At 46.5% G+C, this 14857-nt stretch overlaps 1 protein-coding gene across 2 annotated transcripts in view; it reads right to left on the bottom strand.

Annotated features, from left to right (window-relative positions):
• The window catches only part of GABRP (gamma-aminobutyric acid type A receptor subunit pi), a 44718-nt gene extending 33642 nt beyond the window's left edge, over positions 1–11076 (bottom strand). Inside the window, exons 1-5 of one of the 2 annotated variants that reach the window (XM_053566573.1) lie at positions 10937–11076; positions 6767–6861; positions 6179–6297; positions 1577–1644; positions 392–609 (exon numbers count right to left, since the gene is read on the bottom strand). In XM_053566573.1, the coding sequence (XP_053422548.1) occupies positions 392–609; positions 1577–1644; positions 6179–6297; positions 6767–6819 (458 nt within the window). In that variant the 5' untranslated portion in view covers positions 6820–6861; positions 10937–11076. The remainder of the gene's footprint in view (positions 1–391; positions 610–1576; positions 1645–6178; positions 6298–6766; positions 6862–10936) is intronic. The other variant, XM_053566574.1, reaches the window with a different exon arrangement.
• Between the last annotated feature and the right edge of the window lie 3781 nt (positions 11077–14857).

Genomic DNA, 14857 nt, shown 5'->3' with positions numbered 1-14857 from the left:
CTTCCTTCACCCCTCACTAACTTCCTTGTACCCTTTAAGACTGAGCTGTGAAAGCATCCTTTAACATTACCTTCAAACCAATCCCCTAAACCCTATCTTGGGTCCCAGCACCTGGGACTTCCTTTGTCTCCGCATCTATGTCCTTTTGGCAATGTTTTATTCAGCTCTGTGTCCTCAGTGTCTGGCATAGGGCCTGACACAGAGCAGGTGTCCTGAAGGTGCTTACTGAGCCAGACTAAACGAGAGAAGGCCCTTCTGCTATGAAGAGAAGGATCTAAGAAGGCAGGTGCATGGGAAACATGGGCCCTCACAGTGTTTTAGTGATTTAGAGCTACTTAAGATGCATCCAGCCACCTCCCCTCCAACCCTGAGGTTGCTGGTGTCCACTTACCTAAGGGCATACAGGACCGTGCCATTGGAGAAAAGACGGATGAGCCTGTTTCCCACAGTGACTTCATGGAGGAAGGACTTCTTTGACTCCACGATGTAGGTGTCTGGCACCCAGAGGAACTCCACGAGACGAGCATCCAGAGTGAAGCTCTTATTGCCTTCAAACACCAGCCGCTGGTCCGTCCAGCGCTGTCGGAGATAAATGGTGGCCGTGTAGTCCTGAGGGGAAGGCAGTGGATGGAAAGGGATGGGGAGGGGAAAAAAAACCCCAAACAGAAGAAAAGTAGTCCCTCTCAGCCTCCCCTTAGATCAAGTGTACACAGACATTGGTGAATAAAGTTATGTCTTGGGGTGGTGGCTTATAAGAAAAACTACCTACCATTATGTGTTCAGATGATAATTCCCACTGTTATGTTCAGGACTTTAACTTGCTTGGCATGTGAGCTCACGTTGCCCTAGATTAAAGGCCTTACCAAATTGTTGAAGTTTTTGGTGGGCTAAGTGCTTGGGGTTGTCTAGGACTTATGCAGAAAGCATACTGAGCCCTCTTGGCGAGACGCCAAGGCGTCATCATAGCTCACAGCAACCTCAAACTCCCAGGGTCAAACAACACAGAGGCTGTGACCACAAGCATGCACCACCGTGCCCAGCTACCTTTTTCTGTTTTCAGTAGAGAGGAGGCTCACTCTTGCTCAGGCTGGTCTTGAACTTCTGAACTCAAGCAATCCACCCTCCTCGCCCTCCCAGAATGCCAAGATTACAGGCGTGAGCCACCGCACTCTGCTGAGTTTGTGTTTAATGTGTTCTCTCAAGTGACAGGATTGTTAACAGCAGTCATTTGATTGTTAGTTTTCGTCAACCTGTTGTCTCCTCTCGGAAGGACCTTGTGATACCAGCCTTGCCTACGACACTTCCATTCATTTCTCTTATTCACCAAATGCACCCACTCCATTCCCTGTTTCACTCCTCCTGGCCTTGTAATCCGTCTTCTTCTTGATACTTAGAACATCTGTTCTATAAGAATCTTCCACTGTCTTGAGTTTTGGGATAGGTCTCCAGCTCTGCCATTCCAGAGGGAGGAGGGCTCTAAGTCTTTCTTTTCTGTTGTTGAGTAGCTAGAAAGTGTACCCCCATTAAACACAATGAAAGGGGTTCCTTGGACAGAATGCAAAGGGGCAACACTTACCATGTTACTCTCTGAAATACTAGAAATACTTGCAATGTCCAGAGTCAGTGCGATCTGAACTGGTTCTCCTGAGAATGAAGAAAAAATCAGAAATATAGAAACACAAACATAAGGTTTCCTACCACTACACTCATGCATTAAAAAAAGAAGATTAGGCTCGGCGCCTGTGGCTCAAGCAGCTAAGGTGCCAGCCATGTACACCTGAGCTGGTGGGTTCGAATCCAGCTCGGGCCCGTCAAACAACAATAATGTCTGTAACCAAAAAATAGCCGGGCGTTGCGACAGGTGCCTGTAGTCCCAGCTACTTGGGAGGTAGAGGCAGGAGACTCGCTTGGGCCCAGGATTTGGAGGTTGCTGTGAGCTGTGATGCCACAGCACTCTGCCTAGGGTGACAGCTTGAGGCTCTGTCTCAAAAAAATGAAGATTAAAGACCACAAAAGTAATACTGGCTCGTTAGAAAAATTTAAATGATCTAGAAGTATAAAGAGTAAGAAGTTAATTTCCATCTTTCCTGTCTCATGTGTAACCATTGTGTACAGTGTATGAAAAATATATGGTTACCTTAATACATAGGAGAGATGACACTGTTTAATTTGTGTATATTTTAAAGAACATAGCAATGAGATATTTGCTCCTTCTTCCATGGAGAGTTTTTCCTATGGCGCTTGCAAGGAACTAATCATTTAGAAACGTAACAGAGATTTGGTAATCTGGGCAGATGTCTCCCCACCCCATAAGTAAATTTACCACCAGACAGCATTCAAGACTACTCACAGCTGAGCTTTTACTGACCTCCTGACCCTTTCCTTCTGTTCCTTTACTCCCCTGGAACCCTAAACTATTTAGAATTCTGGAACCTTCCCCACTTGGTCCTGTATGCGGACTTTTAGGTCTCAGTCCTGAAGTCTCAGCAGACAGACCCAACTCCAGTGAGATCCAGTTTTAGCTTTAAAGAACGAGGTATCAGAGCCACCTTGTCAAGAGCCAGGCCAGGCAGGCGATGCTAGGCATTTGCTCCTGCTTAGACTGGAATGCAGACAAAAGGGCCTGGACCCCAGCTCTGTCACATCTCAGTTCTGTGATCCGTGAAAGTTACCAAATCTTTCAGAGCTGTGGTTTTCTCGCCTGTAAGTGGAGATAATACTAAGGATATTCCGGGGTCAAGGAGAGAGTTAAATGAGATTAGGTGTATGAGAGTGTCTTTGTAAAGTGGGGTAAAAGGTATTGTAGATGAAGTGCCTGCCCAACATTTTTTTATGAACCAGAAAATGCTCATAAATGGTTCTCTGTACAAAGCTCCCAGCATCATGTCTGTCCATCACATCACAGTAGGTGTTCAAAATATAATAGCATTTCCCTTCCCTGCCCCTCTGTCTTATAATCCTAGCTAATTTTGGCAAATGAACAACTTTGTTCACCAGGTTAATATATGCAATAACATTCACTTGCTATAAATAACCCCTGGGGAATGCCACAAGGGACTGTGGCAATGCAGTCCACAGTCTCTGCATTGGTCTCTGCAATGCAGATAGAAGGGAGGTGGAATTCAAAAGTAGCTTAATAACATGTAACGAGTGGGAATCCAGCAAAGCAACATGATTATTATCCTAAGGAAATCAAGGCATTGAATGAAGGCAGGAATTTGGAAAAAGGGTTTTAGAGCAAATACAATTGAAAAATGGTTCAGTGTTCATACTTGGTGGAAAAGGGGAGATCTTTAAGGGCAGACTTTGGAAGGTGCTGAAGGGCTGTGGCTGCTAAGTGGCCTTTTGCCTGCCAGGTAGCAAGATGACGCTCAAGATGAAATGCCTGGAGTCAGAGAGAGGTGTGTGAATTCATGCTGGCCACTGAACAGCCTTGTGATCTTGAGCGAACTGCTAATCCTCTCTGAGCTATAGTTCCTCACCTGTAACACAGAGTTACTGGTGCTGCTGTGGTTTGAAGTTTTGTTTTCTCCAAAAACCATTTCATTACCATTGTAACAGTATTAAGGAGAAACCGTTAAGAGGTGATTAGGCCCATCCATTATGGCCAGGATTGGCACCATCACAAAAGGGCGAAGCTGAGGACCCTCTTTCATCTCTCTTATTCTTACGCCTTCCGCCATGTGATGATATAATTTCCAGACGCTGGCATCTTGATGTCAGACTTCTCATCCTCCAGAATTGCAAGCCAATAAATTACCCAGTTCAAAAATAAATTACCCAGTCTCAGGTATTGGATTATAACTGCACGAAACAGAGTAAGACAAGTGCCTGTCATCGAGGTTGGGTTGGGAAGGTCACAGCATCTATTTTAAGTGCTATTGGTCAGTGCTAGTTGCCCTCCCTGAAGAATGTAGAGAATGGAAAACACCCAAGAGCTCCAGTCCCACTGTTTTTTGTTTAGTCTATTCCTACAGAGTCTTGTCCAGGCCTTTTCTTAGTTGACTTTTTTTTTATGGACCAACGCTTGCTCTTCTTCTCCGTGTGTTATAAAAGTAAGCTATGCCACCAGAGGGCAGCTTTCTCCTAGGAAAGAGATGGAAGCCAGTTCATGGGTGGTGCTCACTACTGTCCACTTACAAACCTTTGCTCTGTCCAGCTCAGTCGTGGAATAATCCTATGGAAGGCTTGTCTCTTAGGGAACCTCAGGGTCCTAGAATCTGCGTGCACAGGCATTACGGAGGGTGATGGCTACTCCATGCGCCTCCAGGCTGCTAGGCAGGTATAGGTTCCTTTAGGAGGCAAAGGGCTGAAAGGCATCAAACAAGGAGTGCCTTCCTCTCTTTCCCACTGAGGGTCCTGTGCCCCATTTTCACTCTAGGTGGGACTGGGCCTCACATCCTTGTTCTCAGAATGAGCTCCTTGCCCAAGAGCCCTGCAAGCACTGGCCTGCCGTTGAGTGGACCTAGTGAAGGTGTGCAGACTCACATGCTTCAGCAAAGCCTGGGAACACCAGGGGACATGGAAACCTCTCTAGGTTCTTTAACATAAGTATCTCAAGCCCTGATAGAGTGGGCATGCAAATGACTCTCTCAAATCTCCAAATGAAGGGTGTAATTGACTGAGGGCCCTGGCTATTGTGCTGTGGAATCTGTCACCATACTTGCTCTGAGGCCATGCTTCCCCTGGGCTGTGGCTAACCAGGGGCTGACACAGTGGGGATACTAAGGCAGGCCTGTTCTCTTTGGAGGAAGAGAGCTGGGATTTCTCTGATGGCAACATTGGCTCCAGGACTCCCTGGTGGCCTTTCTAAGCACACGTAGGACTACATTGCCATCTGAGACACTTCCTTCCCTCTCTCCTCCCCCCAGGGTCAGACCTGCACTGTATTGTTCCACTAAGTTAGTCCAGACCCTCTGTCTGCTCTTCAGAGGGGCTGGACTAACAAACACATGAATCCTAGACCTGACCAGAGAGTTTTATCAACTGAAGGGAGAAGCAGAAAGGAGAAAGGATTGAAACGTAGTGTACCCTGTTGGTACGCAGGCACCATGCTTCAGGCTTACACACTGCACTGCACTCAGACCTCCCTGTGAGATAGATGGGACATCCCCATTTTCAAAAAGGGAAACTGAGATTCAGAAAGCTAAGGTGCTTGCCGAGTAGCAGAGCTAGGAGCCAAATTCAGCCTTGTTCAACCCCAAGGCTCTTTCTATCACTTTCTGCTCTGAGGAGGTGTGTAGTTAGTCTCATTTCCTCCCTCCTTGCCTCAGTCTTTCAACAAGTATTCATTGACAACTTTTTACTTGTCAAATGTTGAACTTCTTCTGGGGTTAGTGTGGTAAGGAAGCAAGACTCCTCAAAGTGTTGTAGCCTAGAGCTGGGACAGACCTAAAGCTGGTTACAGTATAACAGGTTAATGGGTATGGTTTGAAGGTATGTTCAAAATGAAACGTAAAGAAAGGGGATGAGGCCTGGAGGACTCAGGGAAGGCAGCTCAGAGGAAGGAGCCTTTTCACAGAGACAAGAAGGAAACATTGGCATTTTTCCAGGGAGTCAAGTTGGCAGCAGCAATCCTAGGCAGAAAAACAGCTTCTGTAAAGGTTCAGAGGCCTGGGAGGCCGAGGCTGCCGGGAAGCAGTCAGGGCATGGGGGGTCATTGTAGGAGGAGGGAGGAAGTAGAAGTGGGGAGAAGGAGCATGGTAGCCTCACAGAGCTGGGCTGGGAAGGGCCTGTGCTAGGCCTCTATGTGAGGATGCTGGAGCACACATGGTGTCCTGGGCAAGTGACGCAGGTGGTAGTGTGAGGGGTCAGTTGAGAAGGGGCAGGCTGGAGGCAGGAAGACCAGGTGAGGTAGTCCTGGTGGCGTATGGGGAGTTCCTTGACTAATGACACTGGAAGTAGGGTCAGAAGAAAGTGTGTGAGCAGTTGTCAGGAGGCTCTTGCAACCTTATCCGTGGGAAAGAGTATTTCTTTACCTTGCAGGTGGAGACGCAAAGTGCTTTCTTCAAGGTAGCATGAAAAGTCATTAGTAGCTGTCCTCATCCGTCATTGCCAATCCCTAACTAGGCCGCAGATTAAGAGAATGGAGTCAAATGAAACCTTCTGAAACCCTCCTCCACATTTTGTCCTGTCCTGTCCTTTTGAATTGATGTCCGGAACACAAAGGATAACCTACCACCAAAATTGGGCCTGAGAAACTTGTTATATCCTGCTGTGAGGTTCTCAAAGCCAGGCAGGGAAAACTTGTCACTTCGGCTGATCTCGATGTTAAACTGACTCCCCTGGACACACAACCTGGAAAACACAAATGGATTTTGTTGCATGTGCTTGTTTATGTGTGAATAAACATGTGTGCACATAAACTTGAGCTTGTGTTTACGTGAATGCATGTGTGGTGCCTGTATACCAGCAGTGACCTTCCTAAAGAGAAATTTCTTATTTTCCAGCTGTTAAGTTAGCATTGTCATTTTATGACCCATTTGCAACAGATCAAAATGTGGTCATCATTCGGGAATGCTCCAGGTGTTTTCTCCAGAAACACAAGTGTTCCTCCATCTACAACCACTTTGGAAATGACTCTTCTCTAACTAGAATAAATGGTGGGAAGTTTCATCATTCTGGCACTCCAGGGAAATAAACGGCCTGGGTTTTGCCTTGTTGTAGGTAAGTAGGAAGAACTTCCACTCACCCACCCTTCACCTCAACCACATACCTGTACACAAAGCGACTCAGACCAAGGCCATTCTGGGGTAGCAAAGCTCACCTCTGAGTGAAGAGACACAGACACACGAAGGTCAACTGGAGACTGTAGTTCATGTTGGATTGTTGCTCACTCAGAGGGGTTGAAAAAGGAATCACCTGGGGAAACAGAGCGGACAAGGTGAGTGGCAGCTTCTCTACAAGCTCCCCTGCTCCCAGTGGGCCCCTTTCCCCTGTGGCTGGCAGGTTCCCCATTTTCTAAACATGCATGGGAGCAGCCTCTTTCCACACCTTCTGCAGCTCCTGCTCCCTGGGAATGTCTTCATTTTGGAGGCTTATGATTTATATCCACTCCCCAAAAGGGTGGAGAGCTTGTTTAGAAAGTGGTTTATCAGCACCAGAAACACAGCCCGTCCATCCTGGGACCCCGAAGAATATTCTTACCCTGTCCTTGTCCTGACTTTTCCAGGATGGACACCCCCAACTCCACACTCACCCTGACCAAGCCATATAGTCTATTTATGCCATGGTCTCGACTTGTGAGGCCAGTTGAGTAGGTAATGAGAACCTTCTATGTGCCAGGTAATAAATTAGCTACCTTCCCACAGATATTCTCACTTCATCCTCACAATGGCTTTGTGTGGTGGGCCAGTTCCTGTGTCAAGATGAGGAAAAAAAGTCTCATGGAAAGGATACCTTGCTAGTAAATGCCAGAGGAGACTTTGAATCTAGGGCTGGCTGCCTACTCCCCACCTTTTCCCTCTCAATAGTTTCTTCTTTCACAAGTGACGCCTTAGTCAGCCTTAGGACACCCGCTGCTCCCCAGACCTCCCAGGCCTGATCCCTGAGTGCCCTGAAGCTGTCCAGCTGGCCTGTGCTCTAGAAAGCATGGCCCATGGGCTGGCCTTCTTAGGTTAGGGGCTGCTGTCAGATGTCCCTCTTGGAGAGTGGGAGGCAGCCAGGCAGGCCAGCCTGTGGCCTGTCATGCTGGTGACAGCAGAATGGGGGTTCTCAGGCTCAGGCCCTATTCCCAGGCAACCTCAGGGTAGATCACCCCTTCTCCGTGAAAAGTGGTAACCCTGTGAACCAGGCTACTTCCTACCAATAGAATCTAGCCATTCTAGAGCTGAGGGTGTGACTGAGCCATTCATTAATATTACTTTACCTACAAAACCAGTATGTGTTCATTGTAGAAATGAAAACAAAACAGACATGTATAAAGTTAAAAGTGTAAGTCCCAATGTCAACAAAGGTGTATCACTTGTAACAAATGTACCCACTCCCGTGGGTGGGATGCAGATAGTAGGGAAGGCTGTATGTGGGGGAAGGAGGCCCAATTTTGCTGTGAACTTAAAACTGCTCTAAAAAATAGTCTATTTAAAAAAGCAAAAATAAAACAAAGAAAGTATAAGTCCCTCCCTCATTTCTCCTCTCTGATCTCGTCCTTCAGAGATAACCACTATTAACAGTTGTTTTACCCACACATACATATATATGTATATATATTATAGATATTTGTATATAACTGTATTTCTTCATGAAGCAAAAATTAAAAAGCAAAGTTGGGGCAATAGCATGCATTTTTGGCTATTTACTTATGTCACTTAATTAACATAGCAAATATTCACTACTTAAAACATGCTTACACTTAACTAAACATATCTGGAATCCTTACTACTTTTTAAAATATTTACTACCATTCTATTCATTTTACAAACAAGAAAGCTGAGGTTTAGAGAAGATAAGAAATGTTCCCAAGGCCATGTAGCAAGATAGGGGCAGAACTGAATCCAAGCAAGCTGCCCCAGCGTATTCTCCCTGCACCATGAAACATGCTCTTTCCCAATGTCAATGACACCTTCCCTGTCAGTTCATTCTTTCCAATGGCTATAAGGTGTCTCAAAATATGAATGCATCGTTTACAGAACACAAGTCCTATTAGGAATGCAAAGTTATTTTTCTAAAGTTTTTACTGTTACAAAATCAGTAATGAATATCTTTGTACATAGTTAAGCTCTTACAATTCTGCTTTCTGTCATCTTAGCTCTTCTTCTCTCTCATCCAAAATAGCAGCAATAAAATCAACATCATCAATCTACCCATGATCATATTCACACTCTCTCTTTGGCCCACCTCTCCAATCCCTGTCCTTCCCCCTGTCCCAGGACTGAGTTTAAGAGGGTCTATGGAGGGTCTTCCATATCTTCCATCACTTCATTCAATTTTTGTAAGGCTGTATGAGCTTCTTCTATGAACCAACATCTGGAGGCCCCCCTTCTTTGTCCTCTAGACACACATAGGCACCATGAGAGCTCCCTACTAGTAGGGGAGAGAGATATAAGTGGTGAGTTGGTGTTCCCTATAACCATACTACAATAGGGCCAGAGGTCAGAGGATATTTAGTATGCAAAGTAATTGAGGGTCAGCTCCATTGGGGGCCGGTGGGACAGTGCCAGGATGGAAATCACAGAGAGGGTGATTTGATTTTTGCAGAGTGTGCTGTATTTGCAGGGTGGACAAAGAAGGGGGGCCCTCTAGATGTTGGACAAGGCTATGGAGGCTTACCCATGGTCAGTCTCTGACCCACTTATAGTCAGATCCTTTCCCCAGCCCTTGGCTATCTGCGACTTCTTCCTAGTCCGGCTTGTATTATCACAGTTCTCATTTTGGCATATTCCTCAATTCCTACTCCTCCTATAGGAAGCTGACCTTGATCAAGTAAGTCAGAGAACCATCTAGTCTTCAGGTCCAAGACTCCTATTGAATAATGCTTTCCCTGTGGTCAACCCTCTATTAGGAAGGGGGAATATTTCACCCTGGGCCTCCGAACTTCCTCTAGGGAGTCTCATGCTTTGAGCTGCTTTGCCCAGGCGAAAGCCAAAACTGTGATCCCATCCTACCCTGCTTGGTCAGGTAGGTTACTGAATGTGTCTTATTTTCTAATGGAAGAAAAGAGAAGCTGGAAAAGCCTTCTAAATGCACACAAGGTGCTAGATGCCATGTTTGGTGGTAAAATCTCATTTAATTCTCTTGGCCATGGGGGCAGTGGGTGCTAATGATTAGAGCTGAATCTCAAATTTGTGGAAGTATTTGGCTGAGGTCACACAGCAATTAAATGGCCATAATTTGAATCTATGTTTTCTGAATTGTTTGCACTTTTTAAGTTCTTTGCACTGAATCTAGGAAGAGTGACTCTAGCCCCCCAAGCTGAACTAATTCCACTTGACACTTGTCCTTCTTATACCAAACTTATTTTCAGGATAGTGTTGCATCCATAGCACATTCTGAGTGACAAGTGCCATTGGTGCTATCACCCTATGAGGCAAGGGAGATAATCAGTAAGTGGCTATTTATGATTAGCCAGCCTGAATGAAGGCTTAGGCCACCGTTTCTGATATAGGTGCTAGGAACAGCATTTAATGGGAGGTGCACTGAGCCAGTGGACAGCAGTGTCCTGAGGCTTATCCCTCCATTGCAACACAGATTCTGGCTAGAACCATAGACTTCTGCACCTGTTTTCCCATCTGACAAATGGTAATAGATAACTTTCAGTAAGCAATAGTTTTAATTCTCTGCCTTCCATGTCTTCCATGTGGAATTCAGTGATCCTGCTCTGACTAAGAGATCCTCAAAACTCAGGCTCGTTTTAATATACTCTAAGACACCACCCAGAGTGTAAGCTGATGGGTACCACCTCAGGAAGGACAGCACATTAGGAGGCTGAGGGCACCTTCTTCTGGTCTGGCTCTGAGGAGCAGAGATAATTCCATTATGTCTGAATTTTCACTCCCATTTCCAGTATCTCCATCACATAAATACTGTGAAGCTCAAACATGTAACTCCAGCCCCCTTCCCACTCAGGCAAGGTGTGCCTGTCCTCAGTCACTGCTAGATAGAATCATCTGCTGGGAAGCAGGAGTAGAGCCTGAATTAGGGTGAGTGAGAAAAGGCATTATTGCCACAGATTCTCCATCAGAAAGTTAAATAATGCGTGGTGTGCCCCATGTCTGCTGGTCTTGGCTGGTGGGCAGCACAGTGGTGAACACCTGTGGCTCCCCAGAAGGGGCTTGAGTCTTGGCTCTGCTATTTGTTCTGAGATGTGTTACCTGACACAAATCAGGGCTTAGCAATTTCCAGGCCCGGCCCACTTCCCTCAGTCCCAGCAGGGCTTGTATTTGGATCTCTTTCCCTTCCCTCTTTCCAAGCACCAAAGAGAGGCCAGCAGTTCCCTTACCAGGCAGCTGTTGAGACTCCGTTAGAGCAAGTCTTTCTGGCTTTCAGGGAGGACTTTCAGGCAGGGCATGGTTTTCTGAGTCCCCAGCTTTCTCTCCATCCTCTGCCCTCACTCCTTCGATGTGGGCCCACAGCCAAACTGCAACCACTCTGGGAAGGAGCTGGAGTTCTCTCGGGGAGGGCGGGAGCTGCCAAACCTGCTGGACAGAAACAGATGTGGGTGGAGCTCGCAGCTCAGTAGGGCTCTGACCCGTGTGCCTGGTGTCTGTGGGAATTGCCCAGCTCCTGCTTGTGGCTGTTGGCTGCCTGAGGTGGGGGTTGATTCTGAGTTTGTGTCTTAGCCATGGACCCCAGCTGGGAGATATCCTGAGATCAAAGACCCATGAGAGTCAGGTGAAGTGGGAGACATACCCACCATTCCAGGCTCTGAATGTGGAGGACACTCGGCATCCTGGTGTGATGGAGTGGGAGTTAGCAGCAGACCTTGGGCAGGCCACTCACTTCCCATCCATAAAACAAGGACTTGACTGTTCTCTGATTTCTATTTTTACATTTTAAGAGCTTTTTTTTGGGGGGGGGGATCAGCAGAAAGCCTATTCAATGTTAAAGGAGCCTTTCACATCCCAGGACTTGGGGTTTTCCAGACTGGGAAGTTTCAAAGTGACACATAGAGGCCAGGAGAATGGAGGATAGAGGCTCCTCAGGCCAACCCAGGAAGGGGCAGAAGAAATACGGCTGTGTTTCTCTATCTTCCTCCTGCCCCACTTGAGCCCTCACACAGAGGACTCTACCTCCCTGCAAAGTCCCTTTAGGGGCATCCCAGAGATGGAGGGCTTCCTCCTCCATGGTCAACCAACCCTTCTTAACAGAAGTGCTTTGACAGGGTTCGCTGAGCCCTGAGTCCCTACCTCATCATAGCCAGTGGTCCAAACTCACTTGTGGCTCCAGCTTTGTGGGATAGGCACAGGGAATTCCTTTGAGGCTGGGCCTTGCATCCCAAGAGAGCCTCGAGGGAGTCAGATGGTGGGGTAGGGAGAGAGCTGAGGCTGTGGCAAGATGCCCAGAGACACCTCCTTTTCTCTTGGTCATGGCTGAGCTCTTGCCAGACCCCTGCCAGTCCTGGAGGGAGGACACGGGAGGCAGAGAAAGGCGGGAGGTGAGCAAATGGAATTGCGAGAAGGGGAGGGCCTCAGTGTATAGGGCACCCTGGGTGCCTTTGGCCCCAAACCAACTTCCTTAGTGCACCTCTGGAGCCTGGCCAGCCTCAAAAACATTTCTATGTGGGTTGGCGAAGAGAAAGCACTTTCATTTCTTCAGAGAGGCCTCACTTTCACCTGGGAACCTCACAGGCAGCTAGAACAGGAACGGCTGAGGAGCCGGTTTCAGGTTCTCAATAAACAGTGGTTTGGGGCTTTTCTCAGATGTTCTCACACAGAACAAAGGCAATTCAGAGCTGGGATTGGGGGTGTGAGGGGGTGTACTCTGAGTCAGAAGCAGAGAGACTTGGATGAAAGAACCTGGGCTGGTTGGCTGCATGGCTCTGGGCAAGTTGCTTAACCGCTCTGGATGGTGGCTTCTTATCTGGCCAAGGGGGAAGATGGTTTCTCATAGTGTGGCTGCAAGGAATTAACAATGGCAGGTTTGATGGCATTTCTGATCAACAGGCCAGTATCTGGCTCGTTGTAGGTGTCAACGCATTGTTCTCTTTTCCTTGATGTTGTTAGTGTCTTTCCATGTTGGTACTTACCTGTCCAACCATCTATCCAAACATGTATCTATCTATTCATCATCCGTCTCTATCATTAATCTATCATCTATTAATCCATCCATCTATTTCTATCATTAATATATCTATCTTCATCATTATTATCTACCAATTATCTGTCTATCCTGTGTTTAATCTTCCCAAAGCAGATTGCTAGTACTTTCGTTGCTAGGGACTTGAATTGTACTTCTATGCAGATGTTCAATAAATACGCTAATAGACTGATAATACCCGAGGGTCAGGGCAAGCCAAATTATTAATAAAGTAGGTATGATAAGAGGTCTTATCTCCTAGTTTCAAACAATGCTTTAGCCAGCTTTTTCTTAGATTTCTCTTAGATCAATGGAAGCAATGTCTACAGTGGGAAGTTTCCTTGGAAACTAGGTTTTTCTCCAGTGGTCCTAGGCTTCTTGCTCCTTAGCTCCAGAACCTTCAGCAACCTCTGCCCCATCCAGGAAACTTTGTTTCCAAGCATGACCTCTCGTCTCAGGATGCCTGAGGTCAGTGGTATTTCAGGGTGTTCAGCTATGCAGACATACCACCCACAGGGTGCTCCTCTCAGTATCCACCTCCCACTCCTCATGGCTATGCACCCTCCTAGAATGTGTCCCAGAAAAACAAAGGCCAGTAAGTCTGTATGTCTTGCCTTGTACTTCAATCATGATGCACACAGGATGCTAACAGGTCATAATAATACCATGCATTTATATAGTGCTTTGCAGTTTTCACAGCCTTTTACTGTGTGTGTGCTGTATCTTATTTGAGTGGCATAACAAACAATCCTGCAAGGCAAGCCGGACTTGTGTCTTTGTTGTCATTTTGCAGATAAAGAAGCGCTGCTAGAATCATTTAGCTTTAAGTGGTGGAGCCAGCAGATACTAGAACCCAGGTCTTACAATTGTGAGTCAGTGGCTTGCTTCTCACATCCATTCAGTGATGGTGGGGAGGACAGAGGACAGAGTTCAAGTAAAGCAGGGGACAGAGACAGGCTTTAATCTTTCCCTCGCCTGGGAGGCTATGGTGGGATGAGATGCCTGTGCTCCTGCATTTCTTAGGAAATGCTGCCTGGCAGGACCAGACACCCACCCCACCTACAATGCCAGCTGGAAACCCTAGGACTACTTCAACCCTCTTATTTTCCCTCTTCCGCCCTCAATACTGGGAGTGACCCCCCACTCTTGATGACCTTCCCATTCTGTCTTATCTGGCGTTGCCTACCTCAACATCTCCTCACCTTGGACATTGGGGTCTCCAAAAAGAGGCATGAAGACAACAGGTTCCAGGCAAGATGAGCCTCTGAGTATGGAGAGAAAATACGAGAATATCTATGGCTTCACACAATGGGGAAGATTACTACTGTTTACTATGTTCATGGATACTGGCTACTCACTGGTCTGTGGGTCAGACGGTCCAAGGTCACTCACTAATGGGCTGCACCACAAGAGCCTGGGGAGTGAGCTGAGGCTTCCCACATGGAGGCGTGGCCCACAATCCTTTGCTTTCAGGGCAATTGGATCTTCTGCAGCTTTTCTGGGCTGCGTTAAGTGGATTTAGGAATTGTTCTCACTGAGTTAGCCCTAATTACATGGACACATGGCTTTAAAAAGAAAGAAAAGAAGGAATGGTGGGAGGGAGGGAGGGAGGGAGGAAGGAAGAAAGGAAGGAAGAAAAGTGCAAAAAAAGAAATCACTGAGAGAACGTGAACAAGGCACATAGTAAGCCAGTGGTAGTCCCGCTGCTTCACTCATGCTAACCCAGTGAAACACTTCCAAATGAAGAGTTTGGGAAGTTTATTTTTAATAAAACATAAAAGTGCAAGTAACAAGTTTCAAGAAAAAATGATCAACATCCGAGAAGATTAGAAATTGACTAAGAAATTTATCAGCTAAATTTAAACAAAACTCTTTGCATAGTTGGTAAGACTGAAATATTATTTTAGTAAGCACAGCCAGTATAGCGCTTTTTCCATCTGGACCTCTGCACCTTTAGTGAGGTATCTTTTTTTCAATTCTATAAAGCTTTTGGAACCAAGTATCAGCACGATTTGAACTTCAAACCGTGCCTTCTGAATGTTATACTTCAAAAATGTTAATACGAAGATAATACAAGCATAACAAAACATAGCAACTACATTGCACTCACTGCAAATATTACTTC

The sequence above is a fragment of the Nycticebus coucang genome, chromosome 17 (genome assembly GCF_027406575.1).
Source record: "Nycticebus coucang isolate mNycCou1 chromosome 17, mNycCou1.pri, whole genome shotgun sequence".
Classification (NCBI taxonomy): domain Eukaryota; kingdom Metazoa; phylum Chordata; class Mammalia; order Primates; family Lorisidae; genus Nycticebus; species Nycticebus coucang.
The sequence above is the reverse complement of the archived record's forward strand: the minus strand, read 5'-3'. Positions and strand labels throughout refer to the sequence as shown.